The sequence below is a fragment of the Hypanus sabinus genome, chromosome 9 (assembly GCF_030144855.1).
Source record: "Hypanus sabinus isolate sHypSab1 chromosome 9, sHypSab1.hap1, whole genome shotgun sequence".
Classification (NCBI taxonomy): Eukaryota; Metazoa; Chordata; class Chondrichthyes; order Myliobatiformes; family Dasyatidae; genus Hypanus; species Hypanus sabinus.
The window spans coordinates 50,984,118-51,002,697 of record NC_082714.1 but is presented as its reverse complement, the minus strand read 5'-3'; the positions used below and the strand labels follow the sequence as shown (position 1 = coordinate 51,002,697).

Below are 18,580 nucleotides of genomic sequence, written 5' to 3'. Positions count from 1 at the left end.
GTTGAAATTCATTTTCTTGCAGGCATACTCAGTATGAATCAATAGAATCAATGAAAAACTACACACACAGACTGACAACCATTGTGCAAAATAAGACAAACTGTGTAAATAAAATGATAATAATAAATAAATAAATAAACAAACAATCAATGAATTAATACACAGAACATGAGTTATAAGGTCGTTGAAAGTCGGTCCACAGTTTGTGGAACCAGTTCAGAGTAGAGGCAAGTGAAGTTACCCACACTCGTTCAGGAAACTGATGGTTGAAGGGTAATAACTTTCTGAACTTGATGATGTGGGACCTAAGGCTCCTGTACCTCCTTCCTGATGGTAGTAGCAAGAAGAGAGCATGGCCTAGATGGTGGTAGTCCTTGATGATGGATGCTGCTTTCTTGTGGCAACATCATTGTAGATCAGCTCAGTGGTGGGGAAGGTATTGCCTGTAACTGGCATCCAATAGCACTTATATCCACTGGGATGAAGTGATTTTAGAGGTTGGTCATGAAGCATATCAATGCCTACCTGAGGAGTGACTTGGGCCAACTCCAATTTTCTTACAGTCACAACAGGACAATAGTTGATGCCATTTCATTGGCTCTTCCATAAGCTCTGGAACATCTGGATGTTGAAGATACATACATCAGGATGCTCTTCAATGACTACAGCTCACATTCAACACTATTATCCCCTTTAAACTAATCAATCAATTTACTCCAAGACCTTGGCCTCAATACTGCCTCGTGCAATTGGATACTTGATTTCCTCACTTCCATACACTAGTACATCAGTATTGATTGGCAACAACATCTCCTCCAAAATTACCTTGCATCTTTGCATCAGTCTTCTTTGTGGAAGACACTAGCAGTGTGCCTGTGGTCCTTGAATGCCAGGGAGCAGGAGTGAGTGCCATTTCTATTACAAAGGAAAAAGTGTTAGGCAAACTCAAAGGTCTTAAGTTGGATAAGTAACCTGGACCAAATGGACTACGTTCCAGAGTCCTGAGAGAGGTTGCTGAAGAGATAATGGATGCATTGGTCACAACCTTTCAAGAATCACTTGATTCTGGCATGGTCCAGGAGTACTGGAAGGTTGCAAATATCACTGCACTCTTTAAGAAGGGAGGAAGGTAAACATAGAAAATAGGTGCAAGAGTAGGCCATTCGGCCCTTCAAGCCTGCACCGCCATTCAGTATGATCATGGCTGATCATCCAACTCAGAACCCTGTACCTGCTTTCTCTCTATACCCCCTGATCCCTTTAGCCACAAGGGCCATATCTAACTTCCTCTTAAATGTAGCCAATGAACCAGCCTCAACTGTTTACTGTGGCAGAGAATTCCGCAGATTCACCACTCTCTGTGTGAAGAAGTTTTTCCTCATCTTGGTCCTAAAATGCTTCCCCTTTATCCTTAAACTGTGACCCCCTCATTCTGGACTTCCCCAACATTGGAAACTATCTTCCTGCATCTAGCCTGTCCAATCCCTTTAGAATTTTATACGTTTCAATAAGATCCCCCCTCAATCTTCTAAATTCCAGTGAGTATAAGCCTAGTGGATCCAGTCTTCTTCATATGAAAGTAATGCCATCCCAGGAATCAATCTGGTGAACTTTCTTTGTACTCCCTCTATGGCAAGAATGTCTTTCCTCAGATTAGGGGACCAAAACTGCACACAATACTCTAGGTGCGGTCTCACCAAGGCCTTGTACAACTGCAGTAGAACCTCCCTGCTCCTGTACTCAAATCCTTTTGCTATGAATGCCAACATACCATTTGCCTTTTTCACCGCCTGTTGTACCTGCATGCCCACCTTCAATGACTAGTGTACAATGACACCCAGGTCTCGTTGCATCTCCACTTTTCCTAATCGGCCACCATTCAGATAATAATCTGTTTTCCTGTTCTTGCAATCAAAGTGGATAACCTCACATTTATCCACATTAAATTGCATCTGCCATGAACTCACCTAACCGATCCAAGTCACCCTGCATCCTCTTAGCATCCTCCTCACAGCTAACACCACTGCCCAGCTTTGTGTCATCCACAAACTTGGAGATGCTGCATTTAATTCCCTCTTCTAAATCATTACTATATATTGTAAACAACTGGGGTCCCAGCACTGAGCCCTGCGGTACCCCACTAGTCACAAAAGAAAAGAAATTATAAGCCAGTTAGCCTAACCTCAGTGGTTGTGAAATTGTTGGGAGTCTATTATTAAGGATGAGGTTCCGGGTTATTTGGAGACTAATGATAAAGTGAGTCAAAGTCAGCATGGTTTCTATAAAGGAAAATCATGGCTGACAAATCTGCTGGAGTTCTTTGAGGAAGTAACAAGCAGGGTGGACAAAGGAGAGGCAGTGAATATCATTTACTTGGATTTTCAGAAGGCATTTGATAAGGTGCCACACATGAGGTTGTTCAACAAGATAAAATCCCAAGACATTACAGGAAAGATAATGGCATGGATAGAGGAATGGCTGACAGGTAGGAGGCAGCAAGTAGGAATAAAGGGGCCTTTTCTGGTTGGCTGCCAGTGACTAGTGGTGTTCTTCAGGGGTCAGTATTGGGAATGCTACTTTGCACATTGTTTATCTATGACTTGGATAATGGTATTGAGGACTTTGTGGCAAAATTTGTGGATGATACAAAGATAGGTGGAGGGGTAGGTAATGCTGAGGAAGCACTGCGATTGCAGCAGGACTTAAGACAAATTGGAAGAAAGGGCAAAACAGTGGCAAATAGAAGACAGTGTTGGGAAATGCATGATAATGGTTTTGGGAAAAGGAACAATAGTGCAGACTATTATCTAAAAGGTGACAAGGTTCAAACACCAGAGGTGCAGAGGGACTTGGGAGTCCTCGTGCAAAACTCCCAGAAGGTTAATATACAGATTGAGTCTGTGATAAAGAAGGCAAATGCAATGTTGGCATTTATTTCAAGGGGAATAGAATATAAAAGCAAAGAGATAATGCTGAGGCTTTATAAGACACTAGGCAGGCCGCACTTGCTGTATTGTCAACAGTTTTGGGCCCCATATCTCAGAAGGGATATGTTGTCATTGGAGAGGGTCCAGAGGAGGTTCACAAGGAATGAAGGGGTTAACATATGAGGAACGTTTGACAGATTTGGGTCTGTACTTACAGGAACTTAGAAGAAAGTATGGGGAGCTCATTGAAACCTACGGAAGGACTAAATAGGGTGGATCTGGAGAGGATGTTTCTTCTGGTGGGGGTATCCAGAGGGCACAGCCTCAAAATTGAGGGGTGACCTTGTAGAACAGAGGTAAGGAGGAATTTTTTTTAGCCAGAGAGTAGTGAATCTGGAATGCTCTACCACAAACTGCAGTAGAGGCCAAGTCCATGGGTGTATTTAAGGCAGAAGTTGATAGTTTCCTGATTGGTCAGGGCATCAAAGGATATGGCAAGAAGGCAGGTGTATGGGGTTGACTGGGATGTGGGATCCAGGATCAGCTATGATGAAATAGCAGACAGCCTTGATGGGCTGAATGGCCTCATTTTGCTCCTATGTCTTATGGTCTTACTGTCAGCACAGGTGTAGCATAAGGCTGTATAATTAGCCCCCATTCTACTTGCTTTACAGTTACAACTGTGATGTTACATACAGCTTCAATGCCAGATTTAAGTTCGCTAATGGCTGACTCAGAGGTGTGATGAATCAGCATGTAGAAGGGAGATTGAAAATCTGATTGAATGGTGCCATAAAAACAACCTCTCATTCAAAGTCAACAAAACCAAAGTGTTAATTATTGACTACAGGAGAAAGAAACTACATATCTACAAGGAATGTTGCCACAAGAAAGCAACATCCATCATCAAGGACCCTCCACCATCGAGCCATGGTCTCTTCTTGCTGCTGCTATCCAGAAGAAGTTACAGGAGCCCTCGGTCCCACACATCCGGGTTAAGGAACAGTTATTACCTTCAACCATCAGGTTCCTGAACCAGCATGGATAACTTCAGTCATCTCAACACTGAACTGATTCCACGATTGATGGACTCAATTTCAAGCATTATATAACTCATGTTCTCAGTTTTATTCATTTACTATTAATTTCATTTTTTTGTATTTGCACAATGTCTCTTCTTTTGCACATTGGTTGCCAGTCTTTCTTTGTGTATGGATTTTCATTGATTTCATTGTATTTCTTTTTTCTAGTATGAATGCCTGCAAGAAAACGAATCTCAGGAAAGTATATTGTGATATATACTTAGATAATCAATTTACTTTGAACTTTGATGGACTAGGTTGTAGGGTTTCAGCTTGAAACATCAACTGTACTTTTTTCCATAGATTCTGCCTGGCCTGCTGTGTTCCACCAGCATTTTGTGGGTGTTGCTTGAATTTCCAGCGTCTGCAGGTTTTCTCATGTTTGTGGATCGACCACTTTTTGTAGGCTTTTCCATTTTTGGACATTGGTGTTTCTATACTCAGCTGTGATGAGTAATGATACATTTTCTAACTTAAAAATTACATCCAGGTACTTTAATCCTATTCAAAAAAAATACAGTATTGGAAGTTTTCCATTGGTAGAGTAACTGCCCCTTTTGTAATTGAGAATATACATACTGGAAAGGAGGATATTTGGCCTATGAAGTCTACATTGGGTCTGCACACAGCAATTTCAACAATACTATGCGCATCTCCTACTTCCTTGTAACTCTGAAACTTACTCTCACATGCCAGTCAACAGCCAAAATAAGATTGTATAGTTTTTCCATTGTATTCAGTCGCCCAGGAAAAAATGTACTAATACAGTATGTCCTTAAATGATTAAAATACTCAGTTATGAACACAGACTTTTTTGATTATCTTAATCCAAGAATTGGTCCAATTTATTGTGCCTTTGTCCTTCTCTCTATTTCTAAATAAAACCCTATTTCTAATAGGTCACAGTGACATTTATTGGAGAACAGATCCTATTTTTTTGTCCTCTTTTTAGATGGATTGACTTACAGGCTAAAAAAGAAATTAAATCTTGTTTTTTTATCTCATTCTTTATTTCTTTTATTTATGTTGATTAATATCTTTCTTTACCAAACAAGTATAATTCCTTACTGTCATTTAGTTGTGTGATAGGAGTCAGTCCATAAAATGATTTACAGTATCTTATTATGCATTAATGAATGTTATTTTTATTGCTGTCACAAGTTTATGTTAATTGGCCAACCTCTTTTTTAGTTCTATTACCTTAGGCTGATACAAAGAATGGTCCATCTCTTCCAATCTTAGAACACTCTGACCTTCACAATCTCCAGGTTTTAAAACCATTCCTTCTTTAGTCTTTCTCTGCATTTGGCCCATTTTGACTTAATTGACCACAATTTTCTGATACTGGATCTTATTTTGTGTTAATATTGAGTTATACTGTACCTGTATTGTCATTATTTTATAATACTGAATACATGTTGCAGTCATGCTGAGTTACTACATATTGGATTTGTCTTAAAGTTCAAAGTACATTGATTATCAAAGTATGACTATATTATACAACCTTGAGATTTGTCTCCCTACAAGCAGCCACAAAACAAGAAATCCAAAAAGAACCTATTTTTAAAAATTTCTAACGAACACCCAATGTGTGTAGAGAATGAGAAAAAAGACACAAATCGTGCAGACAATAAAAGCAAGCAAACAGGTTCAGAATGAAAGTGAGTCGATAGAAATGAAACCTGGAGCAACCGAGTAATCTGCTATGTGTAAAGTTAGTTTAGATGACCTGTCCTGCTATTCATAATAGCTAAAGTACTCACTCTCTCTTGGAACAGAATTAACACCAGCAACAAAATATTGGCTGAGGACATGCACAGCTATTGGAAAGAGTGCTGGTCATGATGGCTACAGCCTTCATGGAGCCTGTGACCAGTGGTGCTTCGACCACTGAAAATGGTGTATTCAGTTTGATTCTCCTCGTATTTTATTTCCCTGCTTGCAAGCAGAATTTCTGCTGATAACGAGCTGTCAGTGGCTTTAACATCAAATTCACTCTCTTCCACTCACAATGGCCTTACCATGTGCTCTTTTTCTTTTGAACAGCCGAAGACACGTCAGCAACAAGGCTGCAAAGATGAAGGTGCCCCATTGTTTGATCTAACTCTTACAGCCAGTAGATACTAAAATTGTTCACTGCAGAAGTCAGCATAAAATGAGTCAAAATAATTCCAAATGCTTACCCTCGAGAAAGTGACATTGCACAGGTACTTTATCGCAGAGGATTCAGATGAAGACAGTGATGGGGAAGGTTACAAAAGAAGGCTTTGTCTGTGTACAGTGGAATTTTGTACATTGGCTTGTTAGAAAATATGTGTCCAATGGCAGGCAGCAAGGACAAGGCTGTCCATGAAGTCAACAGTCCATCCTTCCTAGTATGGAACACTACTTCAACATTTGTAGATCCAGCTATTATGAAGCTTTTATGCCAATGTCTCAGCTTATGCTATGAATGAATGCCTGAATGTGACAGTGATACTTGGATCTCTGATTTGGAAATTGACTTGATGCTACCCCTCTCCCCACTATCTCAGGATGACAGCATTCCCAATCTCTTTACTACTAACCAGTTCAGACTACTACCACTCATGATAAGTCTTCTGGGCCCAGAGATCAATCGTATCTGTAAACTCTCTTATAAGCAAGTAGAATGCCATCAGCTTATTCAGTAAACTGACTTTTGACATTGCTGATTCTCATTAAAGGCTAGATGTATGTATGTGTGGATGCTTCAGATGAGAAACAAGACTGCTAATGACGGTACAATCCTTGTCACCCAGTAACCAGAGTTTGACTAGATCATGGCTTCACACAAAATGCTGGAGGAACTCAGCAAGTCAGGTTGTATATATGGAGGAGAATACACAGTCGACATTTTGGGCCGAGACCCTTCATTAGGACTTTAAAGGAAGGGGACAGAAGCCAGAATGAGAAGGAGGCAGGAGGGGAAGGATTACAAATTAGATGGTGGTAGGTCAAACCAGGCACAGGGGAGTAATATGACAAGCTGGGAAGTGATAGATGGAAGAGATAACAGGCTCAAAAGGAAGGAATCTAACCGGAGAGGGCATTGGACCATGGAAAAAAGGGAAGGAGGAGAACCATAGAGAGTGATGGGCCGGTGAGAAGAGAAGGGGTGACAGGGTAACCAGAATTGGGCATGGAAATAGAAGAAGGGAGGGGGAAGAAATTACTGGAAGTTGGAGAAATCGATGTTCATAGCATCAAATTGGAGGTTAACTAGACAGAATATGCAGTATTGTTCCTTCAGCCTGAATATGGCTTTATTGTGGCAGTAGAGGAGGCCATACCTAGATTGGAGGAACATTATCCTTCAATGCGGGTTTAAATACTGACCTCTGTGTAGTGAAAGGAAAAAAAAAACATTTTAGTGGAGTACAATTGAGCAAGTTATTTATCAGAGAAATATGTTGACTCAATATAAAACCAAACTTGATCTTTGTCTTTTTAAATCAAGATAAAAGATAACACGCAGGCAATCACATTAAGAACAGTGCTGTTTAACGTTGCCAGCAGTCATTTTGTTATTCCCTTTCAATTGTTGAACAACCTCATCTGAAATTCTAGAAGTATCTGTTTTAACTCAACATGGGAACTGGCAAGAAGACTCTCATGTTTGCAGTACTGATATCCCTCTTGATAATTGAAGTGAGATGTGTGCCAATACACCAGGCTCACAGTAGCAAGAAGCCAAATAAACTCTTGTTGATTTCTTTCGATGGATTTCGTTGGGATTATGATCAGGATGTCGAGACGCCTTTTCTGGATTACTTGGTGACCAAAGGAGTGAAGGCAAAATATATTAATCCACCTTTTGTAACCATGACATCACCTTCACATTTTACAACCATCACAGGTGGGACTTCAGAGTAAAATAACAATCTTTCTCAGTGTTGATTGAACTTGCACCATGTTGCTAATATACTGTTTTATTCATAACTATTATGGTGCCACAGTAGCCTAGTGGTTAGCACAGTACTTTACAGTACCGCCGACCGGGGTTCAGTTCCTGCCGCTGTCTGTTCAAAGTTTGTGCATTCTTCCTGTGACTATGTTGGTTTCCTCCGAATGCTGCGGTTTCCTCAAACATTCCAAAGACATCATACTGTTTGGTAGGTTAATTGGTCATGGTAAATTGTACTGTGATTAGGCTAGGGTTAAATCAGGGGTTGCTGGGCAGCACGACCCGAAGGGTCAGAAGGACCTATTCTGTACTGTCTCTCAATAAATAAATAAATTTAGACAAGAATGCGACTTGCTCTTAAATTGTAGCAGTTCAGCATCAAAATGCAGAACTTGTTGATAGATCTTGCTGTTGAATTTGTAACACTGTTTTATCACTGAACTTCGCATCCAGGATCTATGAGGCTATATATTTGAAATAGATTTATGTTAATTTATGTTACTTCAAATTATTTGTATTTTCTTCAGTTTGTTCAATTATTTAACAAGGTATTATGCCAGAATGGTCTTAAGCCTGAAGCATTAACATTGTTTCTCTTTCCATAATTACTGCCCGACTTACAGAATGTGTACAGCATTTTCTAATTTTGTTTCCAGATAGTAGGATCTTGGAAGCATTGGTGCTTCCCTTCTGGTCAACATTGCACTGAGCTTATTTTGGAGATGTAATGTGACTTTGTAAAGGAGTCTTATTAAGGTGATGCAGGGAAATCAGTAGATAGTATGCTCTGTTAGTAGTACTCAGCAGCCACAGTATGCAGTGGCGGACTGAGAATGGTTAAAAGCCCTTTTTAGTTACCCTTGAACAAATTAGGTAAGCAAATAGTCAAATAAATTTATTTTATACCATAAATTCTTTACATTATAATGCTTTTAATCTCTGATCTCCAAGCAATAAACTGAGATGAAAGGGCATATTTCATCGTTTGTTTTTCCAAACAGGCCAAGTGGCTTATCAGCACTTTCTTTAATGATTATCATTGTGAAACACAGGAGTGATTTCATTGACGGAAGAGCATAAGAAATAGGAGCAGGCATAGACCATCTGGCCCATCGAGCCTCCTCCGCCATTCAATAAGATCATGGCTGATCTGACCATGGACTCATCTCCACCTACCTGCCTTCTCCCCATAACCCTTAATTCCCTTACAAAAATCTATCAAATCTTGTCTTCAATATATTTATTGAGGTAGCCTCCACAGCTTCATTGAGCAGAGAATTCCACAGATTCACCATTCTTTGGGAAATGCAGTTCCTCCTCTTCTCCATCCTAAATTTACTCCCTCGAATCTTGAGGCTATGTCCCCTAGTTCTAGTCTCACCTACCAGTGGAAACAACTTTCCTGCCTCTATCTTATTTATCCCTTTCATAATTTTATATGCTTCTGTAAGATCTCATCTCATCCTTCTGATTTCCAGTGAGTACAGTCCCAGGCAACTCAAATCATTTCTCATATTCTAACCCCCTCAACTCTGGAATCAACCTGGTGAGGCTCTATGCACCGCCTCCAAAGCCAGTATATCCTTTCTCGAGAAAGAAGACCAGAATTGCACGCAGTACTCCAGATGTGGCCTCACCAGTACCCTATATAGTTGCAGCATAACCTCCCTGCACCTAAATTCAATTCCTCTAGCAATAAAGGCCATTATTCTATTTGCCTTCTTGATAGCCTGCTGCACCTGCAAACCAATCTTTTGCAATTCATGCACAAGCACTCCCAAGTCCTTCTACACGCCTTACCATTTATATAGTAATCAGATCTTCCATTTTTCATTCCTAAGTAGATGTCCTTGCATTTACCAACATAGCATTCCATCTGCCAGATCTTTGCCCACTCGTTTAACCTGTCTATATCTCTCTGCAGACTCTCTGTATCCTCTGCACAATTTGCTTTCCCACTCAATTTAGTTTCATCAGTAAACTTAGATACACTACACAAGTTCCCCTCTTCCACACTTAATGTATATCGGGAATTGTTGCGGGCCCAGCACTGACCCCTACGGCACACGGCTTATCACTGATTGCCAACCAGAGTAACACCCAAGTATCCCAACTTTCTGCTTTCTATTGGTTAGCCAAGCCATACTAATACATCATCCCTAACTCTATGCATCCCTATCATATGGAGAAGTCTCTTATGTGGCACCTTATCAAATGCCTTCTGGAAATCCAAGTAAATGTAGTCCATCTGTTCTCCTCTATCCACTGCGCTCGTTAAATCTGCAAAGAACTCCAGTAAGTTTGTCAAACAGGACCTGCCTTTGCTGAATCCATGTTGCGCCTTCCTGATGGAACCATTTCTTTCCAGATGCCTCGCTATTTCTTCTTTAAGGATAGCTTTAAGCGTTTTCCCAACTACAAGTGTTAAACTAACTGGCTTATAGTTTCCTGCCTTCAACCTTTTTCAACAGTGACGTGACATTGGTCATCTTCAAATCCACCGGGACCTGCCCAGAGTCTGAAATTATCACCAAAACCTCTACTGCAACTTTCAGTACCCTGAGTTTAATCCATCAAGACCAGGAGACTTGTCTGTCTTTAGGTCCACATGTTTGTGCAGCACTACCTCTTTTGTGATAGCTATTGTATCGAGGCCCTCACCTCCCAACACATCAATATCATCTCTCTTTGGCATGTTAGATGTGTCCTCCAGCATGAAACCCGACACAAGATAATCATTCAAAGCCTCGGTCATTTTCCCATTATCCAATATCAATTCCCCCTTCTTGCCCTCCAAGGGACTTACATTCACTTTGGCCACCCTTTTCCACTTTATATAATAATAAAAACATTTATTATCTAGTTTTATATTCTGTGCTAGTTTATTTTCATAATCGATCTTCCCTTTCCTTATTGCTCGCTTAGTGGTTCTTTGTTGCTTTTTGAAGTTTTCCTAGTCTTCCAGTTTCCCACTACTCTTGGTGACTGTATGCACAAGCGTTCAGTTTGATGCTTTCCTTTATTTCCTCAGTTATCCACGGCTGGATACCCCACCCTTACTGTCCTTGCTCTTAACCAGAATATGCTTTTGTTGAGCACCGTGAAAAGTCTCTTTGGAAGTCTTCCACTGTTCCTCAACCAACCCACCAAATAGCCTGTGTTCCCAGCCTACCCTACCCAACTCCTCCCTCATCCCATTGTAGACTCCCCTGTTTAGGCATAATACACTGGTTTCAGATTGAACTATTGCACCCTCCATTTGTATGAGAAACTCAATCATGCTGTGGATTCCAAGAGGATCCCTAACTACAAGATTGCTAATTTTACCTGTCTCATTACACAGGACCAGATTCAAGAAAGCATGTTCCCTTGTAGGTTCGGTAACATGCTGTTCAAGAAAACCAAGAATATATGCATTCTATAAAATCCTCCTCAAGACTGTCTCGATCAGCTTGATTCACCCAGTCTATGTGCAAGTTAAAATCCCCCATGATAACTGCTGTTCCATTCTTACATGCTTCTGATATTTCTCAGTTTATTGCCTGTGCCACTGTAATATTATTATCCTACAAATAAATTTTTCCCCTTTACTATTCCTAATCTCCACCCAGATGGATTCAACAATCTGCTCCTTAGAGCTTATATCGTCTCTTATATCTTCCTGATCTCATCCTTAATTAAGAGTGCTACCCCACCCCTTACCTTCCTGCCTATCTTTCTGTTTTACTTGTTATCCTTGGATATTTAATTCTCAATCCTCTCCACCCTGCAACCATGTTTCTGTAATGCCCCCTAAATCATACCCCTTTTATACTGATTTGTGCCACAGCTTCACTGACTTTAAGTTCACATTTAACTCTCTAATCTTCTTTACCCTGTGCCAATTTACACATGGCTCAGATAGTAATCCAGATATTACAACCTTTTTGGTTCTGCTTTTTAAGTTGGTCTCTCGTTGCTCAAATTCCCTTAGGTGAACCTCTTCCCTTGTTCTATCTATGTCATTGATACCCACGTGACGATGAAAACTGGATTGTTCCCCTCCCACTTCAAATTCCTCTGCAGGTCAGATAAGGTGTCCCAAGCCTGGGCACCAGGCAGGCAATACAGCCTTCAGAACGCTCTATCCCTGTGACAGAGAACTTTGCCTATTCCACTGACTATACTATCCCTAATTACCACTGCATTTCTCTTCTCTGCCCCGTCTTAAATGGCTCCCTGAAGTAAGATGGAGATTCTGGCAAGAACAAATTGATCTGATTATTGCTCATTGTTCACTTTCAACACTTACAAAATACTGAAGGAACTCAGAAGGTCAGACAGCCTGTATAGAGGGAAATGAAAGTTGATCTTTCAGGCTGAAACCCTTCACCAGGACCCAAAACATCGATTGTTCATTTCCTGCTATAGATGCTGCCTGATCCACTGAATTCCTCCAGTATTTTGTGTGTGTTGAACCAGATTTCCAGCATCTGTGGTCTCTCTTGTGTTCCCTTCATCATTATTATCTCTTTATTCTGATTAAGAAAATTCCTTACAGTTTCTAATTGTGGTAAAGGGTGTACACTTTGGACACAGCTCAGCATGATGAGGGTCACTAGGGGGAGATGATTTTGAAAGGAGTAGAATATAGAAGCAGGGATGTAATGCTGCGGCTTTATAAGGCGATGTTCAGAGTGTACTTGGAGCATTGTGAACAGTTATGGGCTCTTTATAAGAAAAGATGCGTTGGATTTGGAGAGGCACCGAAAGGGGTTCATGAGAATGATCCTGGGAATAAAAGAGTTAACATATGAAGAGTGTTTGATGGCTCTGGGTCTTAATTTGCTGGAGCTTAGATTGAGTGATGTTTAGGGGAGGATGTTTCCTATAGTGGAAGGGTCTAGGACCAGAGGGCAAAGAGTCAGAATAGAATAACATCCCTTTAGGACAGATATGAGGAGGTATTTCTTTAGCCAGAGAGTGGTGAATCTGTGAAATCACATTTGTTTAAAGCAGAGGTTGATAGGTTCTTGATTAATAAGGGTGCTGAAGATTACTGGAAGAAGGCAGGAGAATGAAGTTGAGAGGGCTAATAAATCAGCCATGATGGATGGACTGAATGGCCTAATTCTGTCCCTATGTCTTGTGGTCTTATCACAGAAACCAGCATCCCCTTGATGGACTCTGTCTATACTTCTCACTGCCTCAATAAAGTTGCCAGCATAATCAAGGACCCCTCCTACCCCAGACATTCTCACTTCTTCCCTTTTCCATTGGGCAGAAGATACAAAAGCTTGAAAGCACATCCCACCAGGTTCATGGACAGCTTTTATCCCACTGTTAAAAGTCCATTCAATAGTTACCTAGAACAATAATTTGGTCTTGACCTCACAATCTTTCTCATTATGATCATGCACCTTACTGTTTACCTACACTGCAGTTTCTCTGTAGCTATTACACTTTGTTCTGCATTGTTAGTGTTCCACCTTGTTCTGTTTCAATACACTGTTTAATGATCTGATCGGTATGAACAGTATACAAGACAAGCTTCTCACTGTATTTCATTATGCGTGACAATAGTAAACCAATTCAATTGTTACGAAATCCCATAACTGGATCGCTTACCAGCAAAGATAGAGAGGTCTGTTGAAGTCTGATGGTACTATTTTTTTAAAAAGTCTTTATTTATGAAGGGGCACAAAAATATGATTAATACAAACATCCAGATAATATACGTCATCACTACTCAATCTAAAAGCGCGGATCTAATAATGACCATCAATAAGAAACAGCTCGATCGTTTGTCTAGGGGATAATATATTTTCCGACGGAAATATAAAAGTCACTCAGTTCCGGCAGGCTTCAGCCTTTGGGGGGGACCGCTGGGTTTTCACTTGTTGGAGAGAGAGAGAGATTGGTGAGAAAAGAAACTTGCCCGGGTCTTTTATGAAGCGAATCCGTTGAGTCAGGGGAGCGGGTTTCCCCGTTGTTAGCTAAACGCTGGTTTCCGTGGTTCCAGTCACCAATTCCAGCAACGGAATCGAATGCACGTGACTTCCTTCAAATGGCTTCCCACTACTATGGGATCATTAGCGTTGCTTCTGGTGCGTCTCAAGGGGGTGTTTCCCCAGACCCTCTTTTATACTTCCTCACGGGGTCTCAGATGTCAATCAGGTTGGGATGATGCAATCTCTCTCTCAACCACCCCACTTTGTCTGAGGGCTTGCACGTAGCATAGTCCCCAGTCCACAAACGTGGTCTCCAGGAGACAATAGTCAATGTCGCATTATTTTGCATCGCGGTGGAACGAGGTATTTGGCACGTCTCTCTCTCCCATTTCCTGGGTCTCCTGAACGGACTCAATAGTGATCTTGCAATTCTCAGAAAGGAGGGGACTCCCCCATCCCTTCGGCCCCTCAGAGCTGTGGTGCATTCATAACACAATACAATTCACATTGTCTGTGTCAGGTGATGTAATTGGGAGAAATGTACATAATTTACAACCACCAACACTGAGTTGGTGTTTCTCTTTAAGAGGCTGGTCTGACATGATGATGTTATTATCTAAAAGGTTTTTAGTGTATTTTTAGTCCCTCAGAAAGGAAGTACAGCATGTTTGACCTTGTGCTTCTTGGTCTCTATATGGCTGACCACCATTTTTGTTTTCTTCTAGAGGGTCACCATTTCACAGCGTTCATTGACCACAAACCCCTCAGGCACACCATGGACAAAATAACAGACCCTTGTTCTGCATGGCAGCTAGGCCACCTGGCTTACATATCAGTTCACAACTGATATACAACATATCAAGGGGAAAAATAATGCTGTGGCCAATTGCCTCTTATGGCCAGCCATTGAAGCCATACACATAAGGACTGATAATGCCAGCATAGCAGCCGAACAAGCTCCCAACCCGGAGGCCCAGGCTTACTAAACAGAAGTCACGGTCCTGCGCTTGGCTGACATCAAGTTCGGGAAGCTGGGGTTCCTCTCCTGTGTGATACCTCAACTGGTCACCCTCGCTCCATCATGCCCGCCAACTGGAGACGGACTATTTTCAACTCCATATATGGCTTTTTGCGTCTGGGCCAGAAGGCCTCACAGACACTGGTTGCACTACAGTTTGTTTGGTACAGCCTCAGAAAGGACGTGTGTGAGTGGACGGCAGCTCGTGTGGTGTGCCAGAGGACAAAAATTATCTGTCATGTTTAGGTGCCATTGGCACCTTTTGATGTCCCTGAGCAATGGTTTGATCATGTCAATGTGGACCTTGATAGTCCTCTTTCTCCCTCCCGTGGTTTCAGGCACTTCCTTACCATGATGGATCATACCAGCAAGTAACCAAAGGTTGTCCCTCTAGCATTAATGACAGCCACAGATGTGGCTCAGGCATTCTTCATCACCTGGGTTCCTTGGTTTGGCACCCCATCTGATATTTCTTCAGACCTCTGGGCTGTGATGGTCTAGAACCTTGGTGTTAGGATATAGAACACCTCGGCTTATCACTTCACAGTCCAATGGCCTATGCGAGGGGTTTCACCGCTCCTTAAAGGCTGCTCTGAGGGCTTCCCTGACTGATGAGCATAGGTATGATTGGCTCCCATGGGTCCTGCAGCGGCTCAGAGCTGCTCCAAAGGAGGACCTGTAGTCATCCACAGCTGAGCTGGTTTATGGGCAGACATTAGGAGTGCCAGGTGAATTCATTCCTGACAGCAAAATCACCTGGTTGGCCTCTCAACAGCATTCCCCACTCTCCCCAGTAAATTCAATTCCTTTTCATCTATTCCTATCTCCCATCATGGCGTACAGCATCATGGATATCTGTTGACCTACATTCCACCTCGTTTGTTCTCATCTGCCATGACGCATATCTACATCCCCTTAGGACTCCTTACAATGGCCCATTCCACATTCTGGAACAGGGAGGAAGGATTTTTTTTAATCATAGATAAGAGGGGTAAAACTGAGTGTATTTCAGTGGATCGCCTTAAACCAGTTCACCAAGGTTTGGAATATTCCACTGCCAAGCCCTTGGCATCACAACATAACCATGAGCATGTCAACACACCTCTGGATGATCCAGAGGCACCTGCAGTTGCTCCTCCACCTATGGAACACAGGACCCAACCCAGACGGCTCATCTGAGCTCCAGACAGGCTCACAATGCTGGTTTTAGTGAATTCTATGGGGGCCTGTGTAGGGTAATGTAATTGGGAGAAATGTACATAACTCACAACCACCGACATCGAATTGGGGTTTTGTTTTAAGAGGCTGGCCTGACATGATGATGTTATCACGTAAAATGTTTTTAGCATGCTTTTGTGTTTAAATTTTGGAGTTTAATAAAATGTGTTACAGGTTTCATTAGACATAAACCACCTCTCTTCATTTTATTTGCAGAAACCTATACCAGCACCCACCATTATTTCATTTTCCCAGCTGGTGAAAACCTTTCCTTTGAAACCGAAGTAAGAAGTAAACCCAAGCACTGTATCATAGATTACACAACTGTACCTGTAAACTGAAGAGCTATTGATAATATTTTTAGGATTTCAGGAGCTCTACAAATAATTCAACTGGAGCTGCAATAATTTTGCCAGCATCTAAATAGACGCAGGAAATCAATGCTGATTCAAGTTTACACTGAGAATATGAGATTGATATTAGTAGTATAAGATATTACTACTTGTTGATACTTTATCCTAAGTGCATAAAACCACCTTCATACTTGCCAATACCACTCGTAGGCACAATATACCTTCAGGCATCCCCAATGTGTAAAAACATGTCTACCATATGCTAACATGAGAAAAATTATTCTGCCTTAAATTCTTATTTGTCTTTAAACCTAGCTTACACAGTACCTAGCACAGCAGTCTCGATATCAATGTGATCCTAGAGCTTGATGGATTTTGGCAAGAGTTGAAATATCTTATTCAAGTTGTGACAGCAAAAGCCTTAAGTCCCCATGTGTAACAATGTCCAAGTGGTTTCTGTTTTTTTGTGAGCATATGGTTCACTGCACTGAAGCCTCTTTCAACAAGGTAGGAGGATGGAAATGCAATGAAGAGCAGTTTGGCTCTTCTCCAAAGACCAGGAAACTTTGTATGACGGTGTAGCCACATACCACCAAAGCTGATATTTTTGAAAAGCAATTTTGCTCCTTCATCATTTTGAATTTTGATCATTTCTTCTTGCAAGCTCTCTTCCTGTTCATTCACCTTGCAAAAAGTAGGTTAATTTCTCAGTCTGGAATTTCTAGATCATTCCAATGCTTGAATCAATTCTGAGCATCCTTCTTCAGTGACTGCAGGTGTAACCAGTACTCTGCAAATCATTGTTTGTGATTTGCAGGGAAACTGTAAGAACATTCTTCTCCCAATATTTCACTTATATATTTCCAATTTTTTGATAAAAGTGAACACAGCACTTTTTGTCTGGATTAAATTGAAATTCTTACCCTTCGGTTTCATATTTAGAATGTTCATTTCATCATACAGATCGGCTGGGTATGCCACACTTCCATGTAGAAGTTCAATCTTATTTCTCAAACTCTAGTCAACTTTGAGCAAAAATTCAACCAGTGTCAAAAAGATCAAAGAAATGTTTTAAGCAACAGCCTTTCAAGAGCCAATGCACCTCAATGTGAAGAAGCAAATGTTCAAACTCTTCACTGTTATCTCAGCATGGTGAAATATTCTGCTATTTAATGGATGAGCTTTAATTTTGTCGATAGCAGACATTATAAGAGTCATCCTTGAAAAGAATTGATGGCTGAGGTTTTTGGCTGCAAGATAGTGACGATGAATTACACAATAGATTGAAAACAGACTTGGAATTTCCTTTTCCATAAATGCCACTAAACCAAAACGACAACCTGTCATATATGGTGCTCTATCTGTTGCACAAGAAATTATATTCCTAGTTGAAATACTTTTATCCTCAATATACATTTTGAGCTCATCATAGATTGATTCTTCATTGATAATTGTTTTGAACTTTTTACAAAAGAGAATTTCTTCATAAACTTTTCCATTTTTGATAAACCATACACATGCCATTAGCAATGTCTCATTGCCTCGTACAGTTGACTCATCCAGTTGCGTCCCGAATTCTAATTTTTGTAGCTCTGTGTGTTGATACTCGATGTCTTCACTCATTTTGTCAATACGACAAGCTACAGAGTTATTACTCAGAGGAATTTGTTTTAAAATACTGGTATCCATTTTGAGAACAGTGGTGAACACTTTTGATACAACAGGCATCATTAATGTTTCACCAGTTGTATGATATTTTCCACACTTTGCTGTCATTTTGGAAATGTTATAGGAAGCAATGAGACCACTATCAAGGTCATTTTTAGTTTTCTTGGCAAATGACTCCAGTGTGCAACAGTTTTCAAATGTTTCTTTCATCTTCTGGAACTGAAAAATAACATTAGTAGCCTTTTCTGGGTGTATGTTATGGAAGTGTTTCTGCAATCTTGATGCTTTCATGGCTTCATTAGACAATACAGTATTACAAAAAAAAACTTATGGGGTGTTGCTGATCTGATGGAAATGGAATAAAACCATATACCAGGTATGTAACATTGTATTGATGCACTTTTTGGAGCTTTTGTTTCCAAGCAGAATTAGAATTCAAGGCTTCACCTCCTTCAGACT

The 18,580-nt window shown here is 40.8% G+C and overlaps 1 protein-coding gene across 1 annotated transcript in view; it reads left to right on the top strand.

Annotated features, from left to right (window-relative positions):
- The first annotated feature begins 7,618 nt into the window (after positions 1-7,618).
- zgc:153896 (uncharacterized protein LOC569930 homolog) overlaps positions 7,619-18,580 on the top strand; it is a 33,451-nt gene continuing 22,489 nt past the window's right edge. Inside the window, exon 1 of the mRNA XM_059981137.1 lies at positions 7,619-7,886. Within this exon, the coding sequence (XP_059837120.1) occupies positions 7,619-7,886 (268 nt within the window). The remainder of the gene's footprint in view (positions 7,887-18,580) is intronic.